This window comes from Ziziphus jujuba, chromosome 10, assembly GCF_031755915.1.
Source record: "Ziziphus jujuba cultivar Dongzao chromosome 10, ASM3175591v1".
Lineage (NCBI taxonomy): Eukaryota > Viridiplantae > Streptophyta > Magnoliopsida > Rosales > Rhamnaceae > Ziziphus > Ziziphus jujuba.
The window spans coordinates 9,406,431-9,434,398 of NC_083388.1; the positions used below are offsets into that span (position 1 = coordinate 9,406,431).

The window sequence follows — 27,968 nt, forward strand, 5'->3', positions numbered from 1 at the left end:
CAAGCGCAAAATATATATATATATATATATATAAATAATAAAATAAAGCACAAAAATAAGTGTCCAGATTGACATCGACATCAGTTATATCATGAAAGGTTGAGGTTCTCCTAAAAGAGACAAAGTTTTTGGGGAGAGGGGGTGGGTGGGTCAGCAAGTGGATGTGGAGATGGTGGCCTAGGAAGGTTTCTCCACTTGCAATATTTAATGATGATGGCTTTGAATGCTCAAATGCGGATACAATTAAAAATAATAATAATAAAAAAGCAAGAGAAATTTTGAGTTTTCCTGATTATATTTTAAAAAATTAATAACAACTTAAGGTCCATTTTGACTCTTAATATATATATATTTAACTACATGATAAGGATAATTCCCATCCATTCTTTCTTTTTCGTAGTGTTGGATGCAATCATATACCTAAAAACCAATTACCTCATTCTCATGATTTGCCACAGTAGTTTTGATAGCCACGTGTCCATAAGTGGCCAAAGAATAATAAAAAAAATGGTAAAATAGAAAAGAAGATATAACTTGGGGGAAAAAAAAATACTAAATTATATTTATTGCATGTAGCTGGATGGTTGATTTATTTTGTAAACTAAGTTGGTAATTATTCCCCCATGCTAAGAAAAAAAAAAGTTGTTAATATTTTTTCCCCAATCATTGTTTTTTCACATATTCCATTTAAGCAAATTAAAAAAAAAAAAGGTTAACCAGTGATCATTATATTTTATTTCATTAATGCAAGTTTAATTTGAGAATAAGGATAAGAAAAAAAAAAAAAGGTATGATAATATTTAAGTATGTTTTTACGACATTTGTTACTTGAACAATTTTCTTGTTTTTGTTTAAAGTGGAAGATTTGAATTTGAAATGTTTGTATAAAAAAATAATAAAGTATTTTGCTAATACATTATTCTTAAAAGAACTTCTGAGGAAAAAAAAAAAAAAGTACCATATGATTATGACCTTATATATATATTTTTTCTGTTAATAAGTAAATAAGTGGTTTTTTTATTATTTTTTATTACAGGGTTTAGTATGAAAACAGATAAATTAAATCAGAAGGCACTAAGAAATCTCTGTGAAACTAACTTAGCCATTAAGGAAATTCTGTACATGAAAATTTTGGCTATCTGGTTTGAAAATATGGATCTTAGGCCATCATGTTCTTTTGTTTTTTTTTTTTAAGATAAATAAATAAATAATATAATGCATAACACACACACACACACACAAAATATATATGAAATGTGTGGTCAATTTAAAAATACACAACCTGAAAGTCAACAAAAAGACAAGTCTATATCGGTCAAGCTTCATTAATTCTCACAACACCAGTTAAAATGTAGCATAATTAGTAATGTACAACCACCCCACCTTACCAAATTTAATAAATAACAAAAAAATTCTAAAAAATAAAAAATAAAAAATTAAGACAAACAAAACTGATAAGAAAGTCAAGCTCAGCTGCGGAGCAAGAGAGCTTCACTTGGGAAACCCGGAGTTGACATAAATTAAAAAAAAGAAAAAAAAAAACACAAACAGCTGGGGTTTTTTATAGTGTGTCAATAATGAGATGCCAGGTGTCAGTCAACCTTAGCTCCAAAATCAATCCTTTCCACTCGATCCAACGGTGATCGTGGCACGCTTTCCCACGCTTATTTATTGGCTTTTTGCTCTTTGACTTTTCGATCTTAACCAGAAGTTATGACCTCCTTTCAACAATCCCACCACCTTCACCTCACGCGCTTCTACTGTTTGTGATTTTGAAAATCTCCACCGCATTGGAAACAAACAAAATTATGTGAGCGTTTCCCTCTCTTTGTGGAGCCCACAACCCCAACGCGTTTGCAACAAACACTCTTTGTCCACTTGTAATCGAGCGTGTATTCCACGCTCCAATATAAGAAGGTTAATAAAAAAATAAATAAATCTATTTTGATTATTGTACCAAGACCCGCTAATCTAAAACCTAAACCCTGGAAGTTTTACTTACAACCCCCAACCTTTGTCAACGCCCAACACCCCCACCCTTCCCAACCCAAATATATATATATATATATAAAATAAAAATAAAAAAAAGCAAAATACCAAATTTCCTTTTTCTTCTTCTTTCTTTTTGTTTTTTTAATAACACAAATTGGAAAAAAAAAATGTTTTTTTTTTTTTTTTACATTTCAAAACCTCTGCTCAAAGTCAACGCCTCTCTCCTTCTCTCTCTATTTTCTCCTCTCTCTCTTACCTCTTCTTCTCCTGAGCTTCCTTGTCTCTCCTTCTTTTCTCTCTGGAAGAATCGGCCATGAAATATCGGTCACTGTAATTTTTATTACTAAGAAAAATTTCTTAGAAAAAAATAATAAAATCTTTTTTTGAAAAGATGGGTAACGGCTTTGGGAAATTAAGCGTTTGTTTCACCGGCAACGGAGAAGATCGCCGGAGACACCACCAAGATATATCTCTTCTGGTATCGGAACCTCTGGATGAGGGTCTGGGCCACTCGTTTTGCTATGTACGACCCGACCCATATCGGCTTTCTTCGTCCAAAGTCCATTCCGAAGAGACCACGACCTTCCGAACAATCTCAGGCGCGTCTGTGAGTGCCAACACTTCGACTCCTCTATCGACAGCCTTCGATCTGTACTCTTACAACAGTATTGATCGAGCTGCGGCTTTTGAGAGCTCCACCTCTTTCGCTTCGATTCCTCTGCAACCGATCCCGAGGAATTTCATGAACTCGGGCCCATTTTCGGGAAATCTAACCGGAATTCCCTGCTCCGGACCGCTCGAGAGGGGGTTTTTATCAGGCCCGATTGAACGCGGGTTCATGTCAGGCCCCCTCGATCGTGGGCTTTATTCGGGGCCTATGGAGAAAGATAGTTCTGATCAGTTCCAGAGGAGCTTCTCTCATGGGGCTTTTGCTTTCAGACCCAGATCGAGAAAAGAGAAGCTGATTCGGGTGTTTCGGAGAGCTTTATCGAAGACGATTTCTCGGGGACAGAATTCAATCGTGGCTCCGATTAAAAGTGTCGTGTCGGTCAAAGAGCCCGATTGGATTGTCGGGTCGGAGAAGCACAATGAGAATCTGACAGTTAGCAGTTTGAATTTGAGCAGCGATGGAAGTTTGGAAGACGACGATTCGTTGGAGAGCCAGAATCTGCAGTGGGCTCAAGGTAAAGCAGGGGAGGATCGAGTACACGTCGTGGTTTCTGAAGAACACGGGTGGGTTTTCGTCGGGATTTACGACGGGTTCAACGGTCCGGATGCTCCGGATTACCTCCTTTCGAACTTGTACTCGGCTGTGCACAAGGAGCTCAAGGGTTTGCTTTGGGATGAGAAGCTCGACACCGCCACCGCCGCCCCTGCAGCTTCCCCTGTTCATTCTGAAAGTTCCAATCCAGACATGGAAGATTCGTTGCGGAATAGTGATAGCGATATGGTGAGGAATCGAGTGGTGGAGGTTTGTTCTCAGTGTGTTGAGCAAGAGAATCATCCTTGTGCAAGTGGGGATGAGTATTTCGATTCGAATTTCAGAAGAAAGAAAGGTAGGAATACGAAAAGCAAGTACAGAGGGGCAGCGAAGAAATGGGAGGATAACCAGAGGAGGTGGAGGTGTGAATGGGATAGAGAGAGAGTCGAGCTCGATAGAAGGTTGAAGGAACAGCTAAATCGATCTGGGTCTGATGGGTCGAGAGCGATTAACCACTCTGATGTGTTGAAAGCTCTATCTCAAGCTCTGAGGAAAACAGAGGAAGCGTATCTGGATATTGCAGATAAGATGGTTATGGAAAATCCTGAACTAGCTTTGATGGGTTCTTGTGTTCTTGTTATGCTAATGAAAGGTGAAGATGTTTATGTGATGAATGTGGGTGATAGTCGAGCTGTTTTGGCTCAGAAAGCTGAGCCTGATTATTGGCTCGGGAAGATTCGACAGGACTTGGAAAGGATCAATGAAGAAACATTACATGATCTTGAAGGTTCGGATGGTGATAGATCTAGCACCATTCCAACTTTAACAGCTCTTCAGCTTTCTAAGGATCATAGCACCAGCGTGGACGAGGTACCATTTCTGCTATTTTTTTGGAATGAAATTTACCTTTTTTTAACTTTTGGGCTTGATTTTTGAGCTTTGCTTGATCTTTTTATACTCTTTTGCTTTTAGGAGGTTCAGAGAATAAAAAATGAACACCCTGATGATTCTTGTGCTGTGGTGAACGATCGGGTTAAAGGTTCATTGAAGGTTACACGTGCTTTTGGTGCTGGTTTTCTCAAACAGGTGCTTTTCCATTTTACTCTGGCTAGCATTTTACTTTCCAACATTAACTTGAACTTAGTTAATTTGCATTTTTTGGGCCTTAAAGTACATATATTGGAAAATGTACTGCTATTGTCTCCATAGAACTATGCTTGATATATTAACAACGTAGCCTTTAGATATACGGTTAGAAGGATGTATCTACCTCCAGACTCCGGTAGCATTCATTGCCTTCTTCTATAGTTGAATTTCATCTAAATGTATAATGCTGAATATAATCTAGTTAGCTTGTGTTATGCTTAATTCAGTAACAGTGGTTGTGGAATATAAACAATGTGGATGTTGAAAGCTGTATCCATGAAAATGAAAGATAAACTTCTTATACTTGAAAAAAAGAGTGGAAAGAACTTGAATCTCTTTGCCAGTAAAATTTTCAAACGAAGGAAGTGGAAGTGGAAGTTAAATGGTGTTTTTGAAAATATTAAGAGTCAAATCCAGCTGCCAAATGCATGCCCGAGTGAATATCAACTACTAGATTGTGCAAATGGGAGGGGTTGTAAATCTTAGTTAGATGGCTGCTATTGCTAAATTTAGATTTGCAATGTCTCGTCGCAAAATTTTTTTGGTTGCTAACTTTTTGTATTTTCCTATTTGGTCCGCAGCCTAAATGGAATAATGCACTTCTAGAGGTGTTCAGAATTGACTACATTGGCAGTTCGCCGTACATCACTTGTTTCCCATTTCTGTACCACCATAGATTAGGTCCAAAAGACAGGTTTTTGATATTATCCTCTGACGGATTATATCAATATTTTACCAACGAGGAGGCTGTTTCAGAAGTCGAACTTTTCATCACATTGCAACCAGAAGGAGATCCAGCACAGCATTTGGTCGAAGAAGTGCTGTTCCGAGCTGCAAAGGAAGCCGGTAAGATATATGATTTACCATTAAAGAAGATATTTCTTCTAAAACATTTTTAAGTATTACTCAATGCAGGAAACTAATGTAATGAATTTTGGTTTTGGTAAATTCCAGGTATGGACTTTCATGAGTTGCTCGAAATACCTCAAGGGGACCGAAGGCGGTACCATGATGATGTTTCAATCATTGTTATATCTTTAGAAGGAAGGATCTGGAGATCATGTGTATAAACAGAGAAACCACAGATAGACTATAGAGGCATCCACAAAAAAAGTCAGGCAATTCCCTTTTTTCCCACTGTTTTTTCGTTTTTTTTTTCCTAATCACCTTTGTAAAGTACCGATTAAGCTTTTCGGGGAGAAGCCGGAGGGACTTGGTGTTGTGCAAAATCTACTGGGGTGGTGGGGACTGTAAAGGTGTAAAAGTTGGTTCTTCTTGAATATAAACTGTCATAGAAAATTGTAATTTTCTAATAAATGGCATTCCTTTTCGAAAAAGGGGTTTTGTTCGACATAAGCACTACCATCACTTTCTGTAATTCTTTTATTCACAACTACGCTGGATTTGTCAACAATGCTCATCTCAGCATCTGCATCTTTCAACTTTTTCTCTCTTATAAATTAATTTTTGATTCTTGGTTGCCCAAACATTAAGCTATTAGAATTAAGAACCAGGTTTCTGACTTTCTCTATTTGTATATTAACTTCTTCCCTTTTCAGTATGGCTAGACTAGGATACAATAGGCACACAAAAGACTGCCACCTTGAGATTATATATTCCATCCCTACAAGAAACAATATCTTTGTCTTTCTCTTTGAGCACAACTTAACCAAAATCTTGAAACTGGTTCTGTAGTTTAAGAACCTACCCATGAATCTAGCATTAGCTTGGAGTAATGTCTACCTTTTTCTTTTTGTTTCATATCTTGGAAAAAATGTTATCACCAAAAGAAAAATATTTTGGACAAAATGTCATCAGATTAGCAAAAAGTCTTCTGCATGATCCTTGAGACTAAAGTTTCTGTATTATATTAATTGTTCTGTCAACCATTAATTTTGTTTTTAATATTTATTTTGGAGTATGGGGGATTTGGAACCATTGTCCCACTGGACAATTCCCCGAAGGAACATCAACCATTAAGTTAGAAAACATATTTTGAGAACAATGATACCTCCCTGATATGAAATTTATTATTATTGATATTAGTATTAATGTCCCTGATAAATGCAGAGGTGGGTAGCTGTTAATAAAATAAAAAGTCAAATGGAATAAATCATAATCACAAATGTCAAATTTGTTTCGTTGTTTTACTTAAGATGCACATGAAAAAACAAAAGAATCCAAATCCAAATTTTTGAATGATAATTATGAAATTTATGCACACCAACCCCCCCCCCCCCCCCCCCCCCACAAAAAAAAAAAAAAAAAGGAAGAAGAAAAATGAGAGAGGACTGCTTTGAGTAGATGGATGGCATGCTACAAAAGGAAAACCCAGTTCAGGGACCTTCTTTGGAGATTTAATTGTAATTCTGCCAACTGCTATCTACTTCTGAATTGATTGTAAATGCAATGGCAGTTGGGTGAGTTGAGTTGGATATCAAACTCATAAATAATGGCAAAATCTGTCATGCTTTCATTGCATCTGAAGTCATGATTTTGTGTTATGCTTGTGGTAACCTATCCTTAAGCATTCCTTCATTGTAAGGGAAAGCTACTTCACTTTTTTCGGACACCCAATTAAAAAGGATTTTATGACCCCACGAAGACTGCAACTTTTGAATTTTAGTCCAGCTTTCTTCATTTGTAAAAGAGGGACTTTCTTGGGAACTTGCTCTAGTTTCTAACTTCCAACACGCTAACGGAACTTCTCCACCTTTAGACACATGTCCATATTCTCTCTCTCTCTCTCTCTCTCTCTCTCTCTCTATATATATATATATATATCTATATATACATACTGTGGATCCACATCAAAATTAATATTTTTCAAAAAAAAATATCCATTTTGTTGTGTATTTTTTTTTTGTGATACATACATACATATATATATATATATATATAGGATTAACTGTATTTTAATAATCTTAATTTTGAGAATATCACAATTTAAAATTTTAATTTTACAATTGAACAATTTAGACAATAGATTTTTTTAATTTGTCACGATTTGAATTTTATTTAACTTTTTGACTAGTGACTTATATTAAACTATATTAATTTTTAAACCAAAGGATATCAAAGTATAAAATATTAAAATTATTTTTAATTATCTTACACTTATTACTTTTTTTTTAGAAAAAAAAAATTGGGGCAAATCACTTAACTAATATTAAATTTCAACGGGCTACTTTTAAAATTTCATACTTTAATATTTTTAAATTAGAAATTTGATATACTTTAATATTAGTTACATTAAACATTGTCATTAAAAAGTCAGAAGGGCTTAAACCGCAACAAATTGAATACTCAATGGCCAAAATTGCTCATTCTACAAATTAAGAGGCATTAATTGTAAAATGATAAACTTCTAGGTTATCAAAATGCAATTAACTTCCTCTCTCTCTCTCTATATATATGTGTGTGTGTGTGTGTATGTGTATGTATGTACAACCAACTCTTATTAGGTCGATTTTATGAGAAAATCATAAGAATTTTCTTTTTTAACGTTTGAATTATAGGATTTACTTTCCACAAATAGAGTTTTAGTATATAAATAAATCAAAATTTGATTACTAATTTTAAATCCTAGCCTCCTACAATGTAATCCAAAAGAAGACCTGATACGGAAACCATCCACTCAAAGCAAAGCTAACATTTTTTTTTAAAAAACGTCGGCTTTGGTGCTGGTCCGCATGCAGACGAACTGCATCGTAGTCCCATGCTATATATATATATATATATAAAAGATTTGAATTAAATGAGAATGGAAAGAAACTTATTAATATAACAAATAATAAAGATAGTTTTAAATATTAATTAAGGTCATAGCCTTAGCACTTACATGAAAAATTCCTACATGCACATTGCTCTGAACATGGTATAGTTAAGCATAGCAAAAAGGAAACTGACTTTTGAATAGAAAAATTATGTTCATATATTTAAATTTTTGATATGTAGAATGTTGAGCCCTTTACAAAGTTTCCTATCGAAACTCTAGGATGGTTTCAACTAGATGAAATCTCATTGGAAATTACACAGAAAATTCAACAGCATTTTCCTTATAAAGTAATTTCCCCATATTTAACTATGCACTGGAAATACACTTTTATACATCCATAACCACCCAGATATCTCACTTATTATAATTTCATAATTTGCCGCACTTCAAATATTACAACATACATACCCTCAAGTCCATAGCAACATTAAAGCATTTCTGGAAAATATGTCGAGGTAAACTTATATTGCTAGGAAATTAATAAATTTTAAGATAACATTAAATAAAATATAATAGAACAACATAGACATATGAAACTAATTCTTTAATTAAATAATTACAGTGATAACCAAAATCACAGTAGCATTGCCATTATCCAAATGCTAATGTAAACACACACACACACACACACACACACACACACATATATATATATATATATGTATACAACCCCTTAAAGGTTCTTTATAAGTTGAAATACATGTCTATAGATTAATTGTCCAAAGTTAAATACATGCTTGAAGGCTGAATAACCTACCTGCCCAAAGATTTATCTATCCAAATCAAATCCTCCATCCAATATCATATAATCATTGTCCTCTCGTGATATTAGCAAAATTGAAAAACATAGGCATGTATATATGGAGTCATTCTACTATCAGGTCTGACTTGATCAAAATGTGTCCAGTCCAAAAATATAAGAAAAACCAAGACCGTTAGATTAAAAAAGGATGGCATAGGCGGCTCAGATTACATCTTCAAAATCAGTTTCCACCTTTGTTAAAGCAATTCCAAAATCAATCATGGTTTAATTATTATTGTCATATGAACTGATAATTAATCCTCTAACAAATGTGTCTTAACATGTAGACATATCTAGCCACATGCATACACACACATATAAATATAAGCATAACATTCAGTACTCCATAAATAAATAAATAACAACTGATATGTATAACTTAGCATAGGCCCATAGTATTTAAGAGAATGAACCACCAATTGTATTGACATTTGCCATTCTTGCTCCACTGTAAGGTCAACTGCAAGTTTTGTTCAGGTTCCTAAAATACACTAAGAATATTATTTAGGTAACAACAAACTTATCTAAAGATATTGGAATTTTCTAAATATTCTAAAATTACTTCTACTATTTCAAATTTCCAAAATTTGGACTCTAAAGAGATTCAACTATATAGTGACCCCGAATGGCCTATTACCCAATATTGGGATTTATTTATTTATATCCAATTTCATGAAATTGAATATTTCATTAACTTCTATTAGTTATTAGGAGCCTAAATGTAATAAAAATTTGTAAGGAAAACTTCCAATACAGTCCAATTTTATAGTAATTATTAAAATTAGCTCAAAAATGATAAAATTTTAAATACTCATCCTAATTAACTAATTATATACCAAATTAAAACTTGGGAGACAAGGATTAAAAATATTTGGCTCAAATTAGTAATACTCGCTGCCGGTGGTCAAAAAGTCATTGGAAAATTTTGACCAAATTTTAAATCATCGTAACTCTCAAACAACTTAGAATTAGAAAGAATGAAGGTCATTCAAAATTAAGGGGTCCAAAATAGAAGAGATAAAGATATGGGTAAGGTTGGGTCTGTTGGAAATAGCCAAATCATCAGAAATTCAAAAACAGCCACTACCAAATTTGTTGGCCCAAATTTGGTCGCATCTGGCTGTGGCTGGCTATGAAAATTGGCTATCAAGGTCGTCGTGGGGTAGGCTCTTTAATGGGTTGGCACGAGACGATGGCAAGAGGTGGGCAATTTGGCTGGAAAAGAGTGCCTGTCTTTCTATCTCTCTCTCTTTCTCTCTCGTTTCCCTCCCCTTCATTGGTCTGAAAGTGGCTAGTAAAAAGCCAGCAAATGGATCCTCCCTCAGCCACAAGATAGCTAACATGTGGCAAGTGTGGTTGATATTTTAATTCCTCATTTTTTAAATTTTTAATAAAAATACTCGATAAAAACAGTTTAAGAAAAATAATTATAATTTTATAGGGTCATAACTAGGGGTGGGCATGGATTGGGTTGGTTCGGTTTTGGACCGAAATACAACCTAATCCATACATATCAGTTTTTCTAATTTACAATCCAAACCAAACCATTGAAGTATTAAATACAAGCCAAACCAAACCAATTATGATCGGTTTGGTTTGGATTGGTTGATCGGTTTGAAACTTACTAATTTATAAATATATAATACAAATAAAAAATTTTCCAAATATAAAATATAAATAATAAATTATAATTATCGAAACATAAAATACAATTAGAATAATACAACATAGTCTACAATGGAAAATAAAGAAGAAAATGTAGCAAATGATACACATCATGCACTTATTAAATAGCAAACATTAATATCATAATCTCACTCCTATAAAATCAAATTAAAATTGTTAGAACAAATAATGTAAAATAATACATTCGTCAAAATTCATTCACTCAAGAATCAATACATAATTCTTTTTTTTTTTTAACTTTAAAATTTTGGTAAATCATAAGTCAATCAACGTTGACAGGTTAACTAATTTTAGTTGATTCTGTAAGCTCTACAAAGATCAAAACAATAAAATTAGCAATAAATTATATTTAAACATTTATATATATATATATATATAAGAAACAATTGGATACAATATATGTAGATATATATATATATATATATATATGATGGGGATGTAAAAAAATATATATATATTATGGTGATGGTGATAGACTGGTGAACAAAGGTAAATGTTTAATTTAGGGTTACAATTTACAATTTGATTTGGGATTTGGGATATGGGGATGTAAAAGGAATATATATATATATATATATATTAAAAATCAATATATAAAAATGGAAAAAAAATTTAAAAACTAATATATAAAAATGAAAAAAAAATTAAAATTAATATATAAAAATGAAAAAAATAAAAAATATATAATTTATAATATTTTGAACCCAATCCAATCCAATTGAGTAAAAATCCAATCCAAACCGTTAAAAATGGATTGGATTGGGCGGATTGAACGGGTTGGATTGGATTTTGCCCACCCCTAGTCATAACGTTTTAACTATAACTCTAAATTAAACGTACTATTAATCTACGGACTTGTATTAACAAGCATTACACAATGGTATGTTAGTCAATATTGAATCTTGACCAAATAAAAAGTCAACTTTAGACCCCACTTAATCAATTCAAATCACATATTTTTTTTTTTTATCGTAACTTCTCAATTCTAACTCGAAATTTGGCATGCTACTGGTCTATAGAATTGTGGTAATATGCCTTTTGTAATGATGCCCTAATAAAAACGAAACTCGGATTGTATTAAAAAGTCAATAGTGAAATCTGTTTGGTTAATCATGATCAAACTTGATCAAAATTTTAAATTCTAAGTACTTTCTCTTATCAAAATGTTACATTGGTAACCAATAATAAGGGTTGCATTTATCTAATTCAATTTTAAATTTAAGCCATTAATTCACAATTTGCACGTTGTTATTGAGAATATGTTTCTAATTGATTATAACTCTGAGTGTCTCTCCCGGTGGTTATTGTAATTTACAAGCCCATAATTTTGTACTTCTATAGAGCAGCAGAGCAGAGAAAAGAAAACAACTTTTGAACATAAAATTATGGGGCTGGAAGACTTGAACTAGCCCAATCAAGATGCGGTCCATGAGCCCTTTTTTTATTTTATTTTATTTTATTTTTTGTGAATAGTGGTCTATGAACATTTGTTTAAAGCTTGTTTGTTCACCTTCGTACGGCTTCCATATTATTAATTCGGTTGGTCTAACAAGGCATGCAGCTGAAAATTTTGAAATTGTTTCCTTTCAAATAAACTAGGAATGAATAAAGCATTAGTTCAGCTCAGACCAGTGCGGAGCAGAACAGGCTAAACAAATAATAATTTTGGTAGATTTTGATGGTGGTGGTGATGATGATAATAATAATAAATTAGAAAAGTAATTCAATGAAAAACTTTGCTAAGCTCATGGATCATATATTGTTTTTTTTTTTTTTTTTTTTTTTCCTGTATCTTGGCCAGTTCATATGCAGCAATTCAGACATTAGCCATGCTATTAGAAGAAAGTTCTGAATCTGATGCATGCTTGCTTTTAAACACAGCTTATATCTTAGATGTATCGTTAGCATCAAGTTTTGGGATAAAACAGAGATTCTTTAAAAATAATTTTTTTTGGTCATTAAAGAAAAACATAAGACTCATATCAGGCCTTTTTACCATTATTAGATTATGTTCATACGTTAATTAATAAAATATTGAGATATAACATTTGGTATAATGTAGATTACCAAAAATATATATGAAATAGAAATTGGTTTATTTTCATAAATGGACAATAATAAAAGATAACAAAATCATTAAATTTTAAATATCAAATCACATAGATATAAATGATTGACAAATTAACATAAATTAAATACAAGAATCCAATAAAAAAAAAAATTTACCGTGTAATTTTTATTTTATTTTTTGGATAATAACCTTACCATTTAATATATAAAAAATTCAATTAATAAGATGATTTTGAAAATGGCAATGGCAAAAATATTAATTAATATATGAGGCTTAGAGGCCAACGTGTAGGATGTTTCAGGGAGTGAGCAAATTATACCATAAAATACTTCAATTTTTGGTTTTTAGTTATCGTCATGATTGGCAAAGTAGAATATTTGCTCCCACACGCAATTTTTCAAAAATAAAACTTCTGGCGTGGTGCATGGATAGAACCATAAACCAAAATAATAATAATAATAATAAATATTTTTTCTGCTGGTTGGAAAAAAAACATTTAGTTGAGTGAAAAGAATAAGTTTTCGCTAATATGTTATAGACAACAGGCCTACAATTTGTCATTATGCATGTTGGTGGCGACTACATCGCCCTCTCAATAGAATTGAAATAGTGGGAGGGCGGCCTTCATCTTTGCTCTTTGGAAAAGCAGTCACTTTTCTTTAATTTCTTACCAAACTACAAATTCAATTTCAATTATAAATTTTAGACGGGTTTACTAATTGAATTTAAGATTAACTTTTTAAATAGATGAATTTATGTAGCATATATAAGTTCAATTAAAGAACATACTTATTGGCACATTAGTTATATAAGATTGTAATTCACATTCTTTTTGTGAATTACAACTTTTTAATTGAACTTTTATAATTTAAAATTTAAAATTTATTTTAAAACTGAAAATAGACTTCACAAGAATATAATATCGGATAACTAAGTTTGTGGGCAATTCACTAAAATTTAGATTTCAATAATTCTAATGCATTGGGTAACTTTTGACCACACTTACCACATGCGGTAGAATATCTAAATTATTTCATGGAAATAACAATTTGACATAATTGGAATTTGCAATAATAATTAAAAAAAAAAAAAACATTTCAAAATTCAAATTGAAAACGTCCGTTGTGGGTTGTGGCCCTGTGTAATACTGTAGAGATGTTGACCTCACAACCTTCTTTGCACAATTTAGTAATTTTATTCAGTACAAAAATTCTAGCTACAACTTTCAATGACCAATAGAAACTTTACAAAACAGCCTTTCTTCTATTTTGAAATGTTCAACTTTCTACCGTGTTTATGACCCACAACATCGTTTACATCACACTCTGAAGTCTACTTTGAAATCTTCTCCTCGCTATACAAATAATATTACTTTTTAAAAAAGAAAAAAGAAAAATCTATTAGTTAATTACCAATTTTCCATTTTGCTTGCATAAGAAAGATCCACTCTGTTTGTTAGATAGATGTTAGGTGTTTTGATTTGTTGTAATGGATTAGTTAGGCATTTTTGCATAGTCTAAGACCAAATTGATCTTGAATTTTTTTTCTTCTTTTTTTTTTTTTTTTCTTTCTTTCTTGTTTGCTCTCTTTCCTTTCACCTTCTGATCCTAAGAATATGTCAATCTTAAGCAAAACTAATAATGAAAACAATGCTCCTTTCTTCCATGAATTCAAAAAACAAGCTTCTTTCTTCTTGAAGGAGAAGATTAAGACTGCTAGATTGGCTCTTACAGATGTTACACCAGCTCAGTTGTAAGTTTCATTCACTGAAATGGGCATGGTTTTTTGATGTTGTCGTTGTTTTGCATTTTGATCTCAACGATTTTGTTGGTTTTTGTTTCAATGCCTGAAGATGGACAGAAGAAGCTTCCAGTGGAAATCCATGGTCACCTGATACTCGTACCTTGGGTTCGATTTCCAGAGCTGCTTTCGAACTCGATGATTATACAAGGATAGTGGAGATCTTGCACAAAAGGTTTACATCTATTTATTTTTTATTTTATTTTATTTTTAGAAAATATTATGGGATCTGATATATGGTTTTGTAATTGTTTAACAGATTGAATAAGTTTGAAAGGAAAAATTGGAGGGTGTCTTACAATTCTCTGATTGTTCTAGAGCATTTGTTGACTCATGGACCAGAGAGTGTTTCAGAGGAGTTTCAGGGTGACAAAGATGTCATTAAAGAGATGGAAAGCTTTCAGTATATAGATGAGAACGGGTCAGAATTCCTGATTTAAAATCTTTTGCTTTATCATATCTTAAAAGGGTTTTGTGTTATTGGTACAAAAATTACAAATTATGATGATTATTTATCTTCATGCAGATTCAATTGGGGACTTGCTGTTAGAAAGAAATCAGAGAGAATACTGAAACTACTCCAAAAAGGTCCTCTTCTCAAAGAAGAGAGAGATAGAGCTAGGAAGCTAAGCAGAGGGATTCAAGGGTTTGGAAGTTTTTGCCAAAGATCATCTTCAACACAAGGAGTTCTAAGAGAAACACCAATTGTAGGATATGGAAGAAGTAATTCAGAATTCCACAGCCATGAAAGTCAGGAAAATCAGCTCCTTTCTTCAAAGGAAGAAAATTTGACCTTCAAGTCTGAAAATTCAAGCCAAAGCCAAGGAAAATTGAATCTGACTATTGAGTACAGGACGGAAACAGAAAATTCAAATTCTTTGGGCAGTTTTGATAATCACCAGGTGGCTGAGAAAACTGAGATAAATTTCAAAGAAAACTTGGCTCCAAAAAAGGAAGAGACACATAGATGGAACTGCACTGGAGAATCTAATCCACTTTTGGACGATAAGAATATTGAAACCACAAATGGGAATTCAACAGAAGATGATGATCATCCTTTCAATGAAACAGGGTATCAAGCCAGTGCCTCACTGCTTTCTGCAAGCTAGGGAATGCAAGGACATTGATGGGATTTTCGTAAAGTTTATTTCTACAACATGTGGAAACTTCGTTGTTCTTCTGAGGTTTTTTGGTTGCTCTTTGGCTGTAGTACATGCGAGGACATAAGAGTTTGTACTGTGTACTAAAAATTATGGTACTACCAATCTCTTCTTTTGCTTTTATAAAGAGTTTACATATTGACAATACAAATATATAAATTTGGTCCGGTCAATTAAGGAACAAAAAGTAGAAAAGGTTGAATTGCATTTATCATCTCATATTGGGTATTTTAGGCGGATTCTTCTTTTTCTTTTCTGAAAAACAAAATAAAATTAACAACTTTTTTGCCAACATGCTACGTACTTCACATACTGATCAACTTTTGGCTCGGATGCCTTGAAAATCGTTCAGTTATGAAAAAACATAAACCCTTTTGGCACCGCTAATTTCAATCAGGCTTCCAAATATGCGGTTTGCTTTCATAATGCACAACATACTTGCATATCATTGGTTATTTTCCTCATTTAGCTCATTGATTCATCCCAAACAGTAACAACAAACCAACCAATCCCTAATCCTACCACTGTTAAACCTACAACTGAGAGGGATGACCTTAAAGGTACGTACTGCTATACATGTATAAATACAACATAACGCTTGGCTTCGAATGAATCAAATTCAGTGATACTTTCCATAAGGGCATATACTATACAACAAAGATTACAATCATAAATTACCGAAATTTCATGATTTGCAAAGCCACTCCTGAATAGCAAGCCGGAGGATATGATTGGGAGTAAGATGCAAGTGATTCAGTTTTAAGTTTGTCATTGGCGAAGTCTCTTTACCATTTTCCAACCATCCACGGATGGCTTCACCTTCATAAGTGAATCCATCGGCTGCAACTTGCGGATCATGCATTATTTCCTGAAACCAACCCATAACGTGTAAGCCAGGTGAACCAGAAATACTAGCAAAAGCTAGGACTTTAGCATTTGAAACTTATATCACACGTTAAAAGCTAGAAGCTTGATTGGGGTAGATTTTGAAAGTTACAAGTTCCTGCATGAGCCCTGTTCAAAACTTCCAAAACCTATTCCTACAAGTTAGCACATTCATATTTCTTTCAATGTGTTCCTGTGTCAAATTAAATTTGGGTTAAGGTCTTGCACCCCATTTTAGCATAAAACAGTTGGAACATGTAGCAACTGCCTTCATAAATTCAACTTGGTTTTGACACAAATTATTATGCTAGAAACTATAGAAGGAAGCTGATGAGTTATAGGTAGTGACTATTCCATGAACAAGAAGTATCACTCACCTGAAGAATTGGGCACAAGAAGAAAGATGGCACTGGCCGTTCTTCAGAGACATGCAACTGCTCTAGTTCCCGCACCAGGGAAGGTGTTAGATCCGGTCTACCCCTACTGCTCAACTCGCAACATTGCAGCCCAAGGTCAACCAATCGCCCAGCCACAGAAATAGGCCATTCCCCAGCTGATGAATCCAAGATCGATCCTAATTTCCCACATGAATATGCCTTGCGAACCTCACCTGCTAAGCCAACTGGAGGTCTTCTTGTGAGCATTTGCAAAATGATTATCCCAAAAGAATAAATATCAGATTTGGGAGTCTGGATTCCAATTCTCTGGAACTCTGGATCTGTGTATGGGAAAGCACCCTTTGGTTCAGTGTTCCGGCGAAAACTGGGACAACATAGGTTGTCCTCAGTTATGAGCCTGCAAATCCCAAAGTCACATATCTTGCAGCTGAGTTCAGAATCTAGGAGTATGTTTTGGGGTTTCAAATCTCCATGAACAATCTTTTCAGGTTTCGAAGAGTGCAAGAAGCAAAGGGCACTGGAGATTTCAGCAATGATCCGTGTTCGGGTCTTCCATGTCAAGGGAGAAATGTTGCTTTTCTGGAAAAGGTGATCTTGGAGGCTGCCACTGGGCAAGTACTCGTATACAATGGACCACACTTCTGGGCATATGCCAAGTAATGTCACAAGATGAGGATGCTGTAATTTGCCAAGAACTTGTACCTGTAAGGACAGAAAAGAGATTATTACAGACCCACAATGCAAGATAAGCAATAGAGTCATATGAAAAAAAGAGAATTTGAATTTTTTATTTTTTTTTTTTTTGTTTTTACAGAAAATCTTACTAGTCTTTCTGTCAGAGGAAATTTACATCTTTGAACTTCGAAAGATCTAATCATTAAATTGCAAAGCCTAGATATAAGTGCACTATGCATATAACTCTTATGGCAGAAGCTAAGATAATTGAGACCGATTATTTGCCTTGTCCTTGTTGGGCATAATGTCATCAATAAATACAAGCTCATGAATGTCAACACAGAAAGGGATGGAGGTAGGGGAAAGAGAGAAAACCTCTTGTTGAAACTCTGATTGACCTTGCATGTTATGTGGATGCAGCTTCTTAATAGCAACAGTTCTACCCAACATTTCCCCCTTGTAAACACAACCATAGCCTCCCTCTCCGATTTTGAAGCTTTCAGAAAAATTACATGTTGCAGTTTGCACATCTGACAATGAGAATTCTGCCAAATCAGGTAATTCTTCAACAAACCCAATGAGACCATTACAGTTTGCAGCTCCAGCTTGTCCATGACTTCTCCAACGCTCAAGCCAGTGTTGGGCCTCCATCTTCTGTCGTCGAATCCGCTGCTTTTCCTGCCTTAGAGTTGCAATTGATGCTTGAATTAGGTTCCATTCCCCCACAGCTTCATCATGCCTACGATTGGCTTCCTGGGCACGACTGTCTAGAAGAGCAACATTTCTCATGGTCCTTCGAAGTTCTTTAGTTATCTCTTCTCTTTCTTCCAAGAGTTTTTCTTGTTCCTCTAATGTAGTTCTCAGAACATCCTCAGCCTCTTTTCTAAGTTTGATTTCACGTGCATGGGCAGACTTAAATACATTGACCTGAGTAAGACAATGAAACATAATTCTGAGGTTGCAAATACCTTAAAAGACTGGGAAACTAGTCATTTATTAGACCATAATTTCAATATCATTATATTATATTATTTACATGCTCTTGCTAAGAACATTCTCAACAACAGATTTCTAAGTTTAGAATATTATGAAGGGTTATTGATTTTGCCTTTGAGAATCCAAGTCACTGTAATGCAACAGACAGTGCAAATTTTTTAAGCGAACAAATAATAACTAAGTAAAAAAATAACTGAAAAATTCTAACTTTTGTTTTCAAATACTCCTTTGTATTGTTGGCTAAAAGGACTTTTGTGAGAAAATAATGCGTGTAACACATTATACCACAGCCATATCAGGAAAATCAGTAATACACATGTCACACATTTATTGTAAGCATATAAATTGGAAGTCAATCAAGTTGTACTCACCTTGCTTATGGTTTCCATAGCTTCTGATTCCAGTTTTCTTCGCTTTACAAGCTCTGCAAGTGCCTTACTCCTCGAAACCTCGGCTTCTAACTTGAGATCTATAAGCTGACTGCATAAGCTCTCATCCTCAACCTTTAAATCAAAATCTGAAGACACCCTTCTTTCAGAAGAATTATATCCTGAACTACTACTAGCAGTTGTTAGACTACATGAACTTTGGACACGTTGGAAGAAATAAGTATCAGTAGAAAGCGACACAGTTGTGGATGATACCAATTCTGCGTTGAGTGGTTCACTTATAACCCTGTTGCTAATTCCAGCACATATTGTAATCTCAGCAGAACTGGATTGAAGACAATCTGGGTGGATTAACTTATTTTTACCATATTGAAATGATTTAGACTTAAAGATTTCAGTGCTTTCGCTCTGTGGCTGACCACATGAAGGCAAAGAACTTGGGCCTTCAGAAGCATCTCTTGTCCATACATGTTTCCCTTTGTTAACAAACCATATCTCACAGAACGGGGGAGCATTTTTGGCGGCATAATTTGCTTTGCTGGAGCTCTTTTTCACCTTTATACATCTGTAACAAACTATTAGGAATGAAACAACTAAAGGGAATGGCATTTTTTTGAAAAATAAAAGGTATTCAAGTTTCATAAAGAGAACACAACCAGGGGGCACATACATAATTCAGGTATTCAAGAATCAAGCGACCTCTTAAGCCAACAGACCGTTGAAGTCTTGACACATCACCCAATATAATTGTGTTATTTTATAAGCATGGATTTTGATGTAAACTGGAAGTTGTATAAAACATCCATGCTCCACCCTTGAGCGAAACGGAAAGAAAACAGAAGAGAAACTATGGTAACCCAGAGTGATAGCTCAGAAATAAGCAGTACTATGACATTATAAGAGGATGACTCAGACCATTGACACTATACTTACTTCTTTGGCACAGCCCCCATAACAAGCTTTCTAATGCCATGCTTGCTCACCAAATCTACAATTCCTTTCTGAATATAGTCAGCTTCAATAGTTATGAAGATTGCTTTAACCTGCAAAACAAATGCATTTCTGGATATAATTCCAATATTTGTGAATTTATATAGGAAACATCAATTTGTCTTTGCTTGTGAATTTTAATATTAACCATTTTCAGTTGTCTAATAATACTACTCTTTCAAGGAAGTACAAAGAACTGCTTCCTATTGTTCCCTGGATGCTGCATGTTTCCTAATTCTTGGTGTTAAAATTATTTTTATCTTTCTATTATTGATTAGAAAAAAAAAAAAAAAATGCATTCTTGAAGCCTGGATTTTTAATAAAAAATCAGGAAAAGCAAGGATAATTTATCCAGTGTAGGAATACTAGCTGGTTGCTAAAAGCTTCCAGCATATGGAACGGAATGCGAGGAACCGGCCATTTAATCGTAGAAGAAGATTAAGGGAAAGATTACAGAGGCTCAGGCATTTCCTTTCCAACGTTTTACCACAAAAAACTTCTATGAAAAGAAAAACCAAAGTTTACATATTTAACCGAAGAGATCCGGAATACAGGTTTCCAAGGCCAGAAGGAAATAAGGGTCTTATTTAATTAAGATGGATATCACACTTAATTACTGAAAAAAATTTTACACCATCATATTTCTAATAATAATTATCGTTTTCAACCTCAAGTAAACAGAATTAATATTCCATACTAGAAAATACTACCTTTGTTTCATAGAGCAAGAAAAAACATTTTTTTAGTAAATAAACTTATATGTTACTACTGGAAATATAAATGGCGGACGTTTAGCTTTTATTTTGTATTTTTTTAAAATAATAAAGAAATAAAGCACCGAATTATTGTAAACATAAGCAGAAAAAGCACACCTTTGCTTCAGAGCAAAGGCTCAAGTAATTTCGCAAAAGCTTCATTGTCTGTTCTCTCTCGTCCTTCCTATACGCAGACACAACTTCAGCATTTGCTTGACTTGCTGGAAATTTTCCTACTGCACATTACAATCACGACTAAAAATAAGAAATTAATTGGAGAAAACAAAATTTGACTTATTAGATCCCGCAGAAAATGAATCGGAAAAACAGAAAATGTTTTTGTTTTTTTTTTTTTGCATAGTTTTTCCACCATTTAGCCATGGTTTGAGCGCCACATTCTCGCGGGCGCAAACTATTCTAGCAAACCCACCAAAATCATTGGATGAAAACAAAGTAATATCATAATTGTCTTTGAAGAACCCTTTTTTTCTTCCTCGCCTTTCTTGGCAACCAAACGGAGCAAAAACCCAAAACAATAAGCGACAAGTGATTTACACTAGGCGCTTAAAAGAAAGAAAATAAATAAATAAATAAATTCCATCAACATAAACAACAAGAATTCAAAGACGTTTCGTAAACTAAAGAAAAAAAAATAAAAACACATTAACGAAAACTAATCAAGCAAAGATTCAGAAAGAGAAAGAGAAGCTTACAGAGAGTGGGGATTAGCTGCGAAGGCTGATGAACATGAACAATACAAATTTCTTTACCCTTGAAACGTTTGAAAGTCCAATGAAGCAAGCTCACGAATTTCTCGAAACCCTTTCCGACGGCCACATATACTCTATTTCCATCGTCGGAAACATGCTCTGGCAACGGGAAACTGGCCGCCCTGTCAAACCCATGTCGGAAACTGGCGGAAGAAGAGAACCCAGAAAGGAGATCAGGTGAGAGAGTGTGGTCAGGACGGTGAGAAGGGCTTAGGAGCTCCATGTTCTTCGGAATTTCAAAGGGACATGGAAGTCCGGCAACGGAGGAGTTTAGGGATGTAGCTTCTTTCATGGACGGCTTTGGAATTGTGTCATGTGGTATGTAATGGTTTTCCAAAAAGGCAAAAGATTTTCGTGGAAATGTTTTGTTGGTATTATACAGAAAGCTTGACCTTTCGTGTTGACTTCAAAGCAAATTGTGAAGAAAAGTGGGAAAATTTGTTGATATTAGACTATCAAATTTTCACGTGTCCATGTGTTTAATTTCAATTCGTTATTTACTACACTTTTAATCTGCGGATAATTTGTTTTTTTTTTTTTTTTTTTTTCTCCTCTCTTAGACTTAACTTTTTTTTTTGTAAACTTTTTTTTAGGAATTTTTAAACATAATGTGATTCACAATGGTTGGCTTTTAATAATTCAACGTTTGGAATTTTTGGTTAACTTTTGTAACGTTGTGTTTTAGGTGGTGGTTTGAATTTGGGCAATTAAGAGATGGCACCAAAATGTTTATAAAAAATATTTACCAAATGATTATTTTTTTCTGATAAATATTTACTATAAATGATTAGTGTTAGTATATTATTTTCTTTTTCTTTCTGGACAAAGTTAATATATTAACAAAATGTGAGGCATGTTTTCATCATTTTTAAAAATACAAAGGCATTTTTACGAAACTGACAATGCAAATAGGGTGTTTATGTATATATATATATATATATATATATTAATTTTTTAATACATCCAAAAAACTAACACCCTCTCTCTCTCTCTCTCTCTCTCTCTCTCCCTTTTCCTTTCCGTTCTTGTTAGCCATTTAAAATAAAATAGCGATTGCTATAGCGAGATATGGAAAATGTGGCATAGAATTAGTATATCTTTTAAACAAGTTGAAGTAGTAAATAATTAATTGGTCGTTTTGATTGCAAGAGTGAGTCAACTACTTTTTGATATGTCATGTCAGATTTTATTTTATTTATTGTGCTAACAAAACGGTCCAAACCAGATTTAGATATATTTTTTATTTAAAAAAAAAAAAACAGATATAGATATCGATTTGAAAAGTCCAATATCAACTTAATTAATCAAATATATAATGGATATATTCGTTATAAAAATGGCAGTAAAAAGAAAATCCAAATATCTAGCGGGAGGGTATTTCTCATTAGCTAATGCTACAGATACCATTGATCTATTGATTAGACAATTAATTTAAACCAAGTATGGATACATTTAATCCTTATGTAAATAAAATTCAATACAACCCAATTAAATAATATTATAGTGTTTGTCATGGTAATTCCAAAATAAAATTGATAAACAATTTGATACTTATGTAGCATTATCTAAACTCATTTTTAATTTATTTACAAACCCAATCTAATTAATTTATATAAATTCCAACTTTCATTTAGTAAGTAGACATATTTCTTATTTTCTTATATTTACTCTATTAAAAACTGACACTCTCATTTTAAACAAACAAATTGATACCGTACTATGATCCTTACAGCCCCAGGCTACACTCATAGGTCAAAATAAAAATACCAAGAAATTATTTGGTACCCGCCTTGCATTATGCAAGTTGTATCCTTTTGCAAAAAAATAATAATAATAATAAATAAAGCAAAGTTGTATCCAATCAGGGACTTCTAAGACTTTCAAATCTTAGTAATTTGGCAAGAATCTTAATTAATAGACTTAACTATATATAAAATAAAATATGATATACATCAATCAAACGACCTTAAGTCGAATATGCCAATTGTTTTTAAATAGAATTTGCTTTTTATCTACACCGAACCCACCCAACTAATACCATAAAGGCGCACAAATGCATCCGCAAAAGGTCCATTTTTCCACTCAACAAATGAATCAAACCAAAGAAACTACCAACTCAAGACTATGTAGTAAATTAGTCATTTTCCAAGCAGAAGGCACATGGTTCAAAGAAAACAAGCTATTAATTAATTGAGGTAAAGTTATTAGTCAAGCTTAGAGCCAATGAATTTGAGGCAAAGTTCCAGAAAGAAACATGTGTTCTAAGATTTGGGAATCAATTTTGGTTCAGGTGGGTCATCACATTTTGAATACTCGGAGCATATTCCGAACCTATTAATATAAATCAAGTCAACAAGAGGTACGAAAGTTAGCAAAATAGCCAAGATCAAAAGCTCTAAAATTAAAAATTAGGATTGGAGCTCAAACAAATTGAGAAACAAAATCATATTAGATACTGTAACCTAACCTTAAGCCACCAGCAAAATAAACACAAGCATATAGCTACAACATTATGTAAATATAACTTAAAGGGCACGAACACTTACCAAGGCAATCCTTATGAATCAAACTGAAAGAAATCATATTTTCAATCGAAGGTGAATTTGGGAGGGCAACTAGGATTTAACAAAAATAAATTGCAAAGATTTTGGGTTTATAATTGAACATTAGCTGTTCAACCATTGCTAATGAAAACAATAATCAATGAATTAAACTCTCTGCCATGACCTCCCCCCACCTCTCAGTCCATTACTTTAGTTTCAACAATATTGGACACGAAAATTTAAACGAAACACAGCTAAACAAAAAAAATAAAATTAAAAAATTAAAAAAAAATGGAAATTACACTTGAACAGCTCCCATTCCGCTTTTTAGAAGCATTTCCTGTGTACAATTGATGGCCCAGATTCGTCGTACTCTGCCTTTGCGATCCACATCTGTATTTCATATTCAAACAAATATACCATGTTAGTAGTAGTATAACAACCGATCTAGACAGGAAAATCCAACCACTGATATGTAATAATTGCCACTATTTATTAAGAAAGATATCGGGAGCAAAATATAGGAGAACCAATGAATCAAGAAGCAGCCTTACGCACCTAAAACAATAGGGGTAGCCTTAAAAAGAATGAATGAAACCGTAACAAAATGCCAAAGTAGTAATGCATCAGTGTCACATATTACGCTGTTAACATACCTGCTGGAAAGTACTGAGAGATGCAAGGATAGAGCCACCAATCCAGACACTATACTTTCTCTCAGGTGGAGCAACAACCTTGATTTTCATGCTGCTAGGTGCTAATGCAGTTATTTCCTTGCTCATTCTGTCGGCAATTCCAGGAAACATGGTAGACCCACCACTGAGGACAATGTTACCATACAAATCCTTCCTAATATCAACGTCACACTTCATGATTGAGTTGTACGTAGTCTCGTGAATGCCTGCAGCTTCCATTCCAATCATGGATGGCTGGAAGAGGACTTCTGGGCACCGGAACCGCTCAGCACCTATGGTGATCACCTGTCCATCAGGCAACTCATAGCTCTTCTCAACAGCAGAACTTGTCTTGGCAGTTTCAAGTTCTTGCTCATAATCAAGGGCAATATATGCCAGCTTCTCCTTCATGTCCCTCACAATTTCACGCTCAGCTGTAGTGGTGAAGGAATATCCGCGCTCGGTTAATATTTTCATTAGTGCATCAGTCAGGTCACGACCTGCCAAGTCAAGTCGAAGGATGGCATGTGGAAGAGCATAGCCCTCATATATGGGGACAGTGTGGCTGACACCATCTCCAGAGTCCAGAACAATACCTAAACAAATTTTCAAAATTAAAGAACAGTTAGAAAGACAGACAGAACGTTCAAATTACATGTACTAGGCTGCATTGCAAAAAAATCATTCAGGAAAGAATCCATATCAACAACAAAAATATCTCTAACACTATCAGACAAAACTTGAATCATACAAAACTGTCCTCTATTTAAATTATTAAGGAGAACTTATTTAACAATATGCCAAAAAAACAGTTGCATTTTTTATCATCTTATTTCCAGCTAAGCTCTTCTAAAATCTGAAAGAATCTTCAAACAAATTGAACTACTAACTTCATTGGTCAGATAAGAAGTATATAAATATACTGATTCCTACTTCCAAATCCTGAGATCGGTAAAATGATGAATCAGAAACACTTACCCGTAGTACGACCACTGGCATAGAGGGATAGGACAGCCTGGATGGCAACATACATGGCAGGAGTGTTGAAGGTCTCAAACATGATTTGAGTCATTTTCTCACGATTAGCCTTTGGGTTGAGAGGTGCTTCAGTGAGTAGAACTGGGTGTTCTTCTGGAGCAACACGCAACTCGTTGTAGAAAGTGTGATGCCAAATCTTTTCCATATCATCCCAGTTGCTCACAATACCATGCTCAATAGGATACTTCAGAGTTAATATACCACGCTTAGACTGAGCTTCATCCCCAACATATGCATCTTTTTGGCCCATACCAACCATCACACCAGTATGACGAGGCCGACCAACAATGCTAGGAAACACAGCCCTAGGAGCATCATCTCCAGCAAATCCAGCCTAAAAGACCAGATCACATAACAGAATGTAAGCCAATGAAACACTGCATAAATTTTGCAACATGGATATCGAAAAGGGTTTCTAACAACAATTTAGGGAACAAATATTGCAGATAAAAATTCCAGATACAGTACCTTCACCATTCCAGTGCCATTGTCGCAGACGAGTGGCTGAATATCCTCAGCTTCGGCCATCTTCTACCACCAACTACAGAAATTATCAGCTTAAGTACATTAGGGAACAAGATACAATATAGAAGAATATATAAAGGAAAATGAAACAAGGGGAAAGAACCCCAATAATTTAGTAAGTGTCAAGTGTATGATGTTTTGACGTGACATAATGGAAAGGTTCAGTTCCAATCAGCTAATGCCTTTGTATTGATAGTAAGTGGATATGCTAGAGAGCATCGGTTGTCATGTTTGTATTATTTGGTATATATAATAATCGAGTTCATACTCTATCATTTTATAACTTTGGAATTGGGATTGATAACAAACTAACAATAACTATGGAGAAATAAATATTGATAAATTACTCAACAGTTATTATAACTTTGCCACATAGTTAAAAAATTATAATACGCTTTATGCACCAACAGTAACAAATACTATACAGCTACGTAGTATCATGCATAATAAAGGCAAAAGAATATAATTTTCTTTGAAGAAACTAAAGGGATAATTCACAGAAAATATTCTTAAAAACTACAAACCAAATCAAAACGAACCAAATAATAGTGTCTCCCACACCCACCCCAAAAAACCAAAAAGAAGTGCCGTTGTAAAAGGGAACCAAATATCACAGAAATTTCCACTACACTTTGCTTTCAATTTTATATCAATATGAACTAATGTAAAAAGCAATTGACAGAAACACTTAGATCTAAAAACTGTTGATGTTGAGTACACCCAGTCCATCAATATGAAGATCCTTCGGGTCAAGGCTATAGCATGTATTGGGACAATAATAAGCTATCAATTACAATTGAAAAGAAAGATGAAAAACAAACATTATCTCAAAACTCAAAATTCTGACAAGCTATATATGCCTTTGCAGCGTATTTTGCAAACAAATATTCCAATCCAAATCAAACACATTCATTTGCACAAGGTTATCAATGCACGATATGAATTCTTCCAATTCCAAATCCAACTCCTAGCAGACATATCAAAACAACAAATGCATCGGATCCAAGAGAAACCACAGGGGAGATCTAAAAATTGAAATATCATCAAAAACTAAATCCGAAAACAATTTCAATAGATCCGATGTCAACATCAAACAAAATTCCAAATCAAAATTCAAAAACTACGAGGATTGGCAGATAGACAAAATCACATTTTAGAGGGAAGAAAAATCAGATCCTGTCACATCATTATTTCGATAGATTGATAAGGCACTATGTAGGTAGCAGAGAAAACTGTCACTTTCTCAGGAAAATGCGAGAGAAAATGGGTTAGAAAATTTTCACCTTTTTTTCTTTTTGGGAAATTTGGCGTCGATGAGTGAGTGAGAGAGAGAGAGAGAGACAGAGAGAGACAGAGACAGAGAGAGATACACACACACAGACACACAAAGGAGGTTCCGATCTCAGCTGCCCGCCCTTGCGTTCAAAAAAATAAAAAAATAAATCAATAAACTAAAAAAGTATAAATACGAAATGGGGAAAATGAGAACCACGCGCAATTTGTTGGAAATTCGTTTCTTTAAAACATACCATATATCCAATCCTTGCCCGTCCCATTTTCCCACCGAGATTGCAGCAAATGTTGACGCGTGTCCTTCTCTGATCTGGGGCTCCCGTAAATACAGGCTGTTTGAAATATTGAAATGCCTAAATATTCTACCATCTTTCTTTACCCATATGCCCCCACTGCTTTCC

The 27,968-nt window shown here is 34.0% G+C and overlaps 4 protein-coding genes across 6 annotated transcripts; 2 read left to right on the forward strand and 2 right to left on the reverse strand.

Moving 5' to 3' along the window:
* Positions 1 to 2,147: 2,147 nt before the first annotated feature.
* LOC107411109 (probable protein phosphatase 2C 4) lies at positions 2,148 to 5,676 on the forward strand. Its single transcript, XM_016018627.4, has 4 exons — positions 2,148 to 4,063; positions 4,166 to 4,279; positions 4,921 to 5,185; positions 5,294 to 5,676. Exons 1-4 carry the CDS (start codon positions 2,384 to 2,386, stop codon positions 5,407 to 5,409), a joined length of 2,175 nt encoding a protein of 724 aa, XP_015874113.1. The 5' UTR covers positions 2,148 to 2,383; the 3' UTR covers positions 5,410 to 5,676.
* An 8,296-nt stretch (positions 5,677 to 13,972) lies between these two features.
* LOC107411108 (uncharacterized) lies at positions 13,973 to 15,843 on the forward strand. Its single transcript, XM_016018626.4, has 4 exons — positions 13,973 to 14,428; positions 14,529 to 14,651; positions 14,736 to 14,897; positions 15,003 to 15,843. Exons 1-4 carry the CDS (start codon positions 14,292 to 14,294, stop codon positions 15,583 to 15,585), a joined length of 1,005 nt encoding a protein of 334 aa, XP_015874112.2. The 5' UTR covers positions 13,973 to 14,291; the 3' UTR covers positions 15,586 to 15,843.
* A 231-nt stretch (positions 15,844 to 16,074) lies between these two features.
* On the reverse strand, positions 16,075 to 21,899 carry LOC107411107 (U-box domain-containing protein 33). The gene is made up of 7 exons (XM_016018625.4): positions 21,438 to 21,899; positions 20,842 to 20,960; positions 19,913 to 20,022; positions 18,962 to 19,544; positions 17,970 to 18,521; positions 16,899 to 17,621; positions 16,075 to 16,504 (listed from the first exon to the last, which is right to left on the reverse strand). The coding sequence occupies exons 1-7, from the start codon at positions 21,784 to 21,786 to the stop codon at positions 16,322 to 16,324; spliced, it is 2,619 nt and encodes an 872-aa protein (XP_015874111.3). The 5' UTR covers positions 21,787 to 21,899; the 3' UTR covers positions 16,075 to 16,321.
* Positions 21,900 to 24,110: 2,211 nt separating this feature from the next.
* On the reverse strand, positions 24,111 to 27,783 carry LOC107411104 (actin-1). 3 transcript variants are annotated; one of them, XM_016018622.4, is made up of 5 exons: positions 27,558 to 27,783; positions 26,218 to 26,290; positions 25,690 to 26,083; positions 24,694 to 25,307; positions 24,111 to 24,430 (listed from the first exon to the last, which is right to left on the reverse strand). In XM_016018622.4, the coding sequence occupies exons 2-5, from the start codon at positions 26,275 to 26,277 to the stop codon at positions 24,365 to 24,367; spliced, it is 1,134 nt and encodes a 377-aa protein (XP_015874108.1). In that variant the 5' UTR covers positions 26,278 to 26,290; positions 27,558 to 27,783; the 3' UTR covers positions 24,111 to 24,364. The 3 variants fall into 3 exon arrangements, with proteins under 3 accessions (XP_015874108.1, XP_015874106.1, XP_015874105.1); XM_016018620.4 differs by lacking the exon at positions 27,558 to 27,783 and adding an exon at positions 27,425 to 27,528; XM_016018619.4 differs by lacking the exon at positions 27,558 to 27,783 and adding an exon at positions 27,096 to 27,388.
* Positions 27,784 to 27,968: the final 185 nt, after the last annotated feature.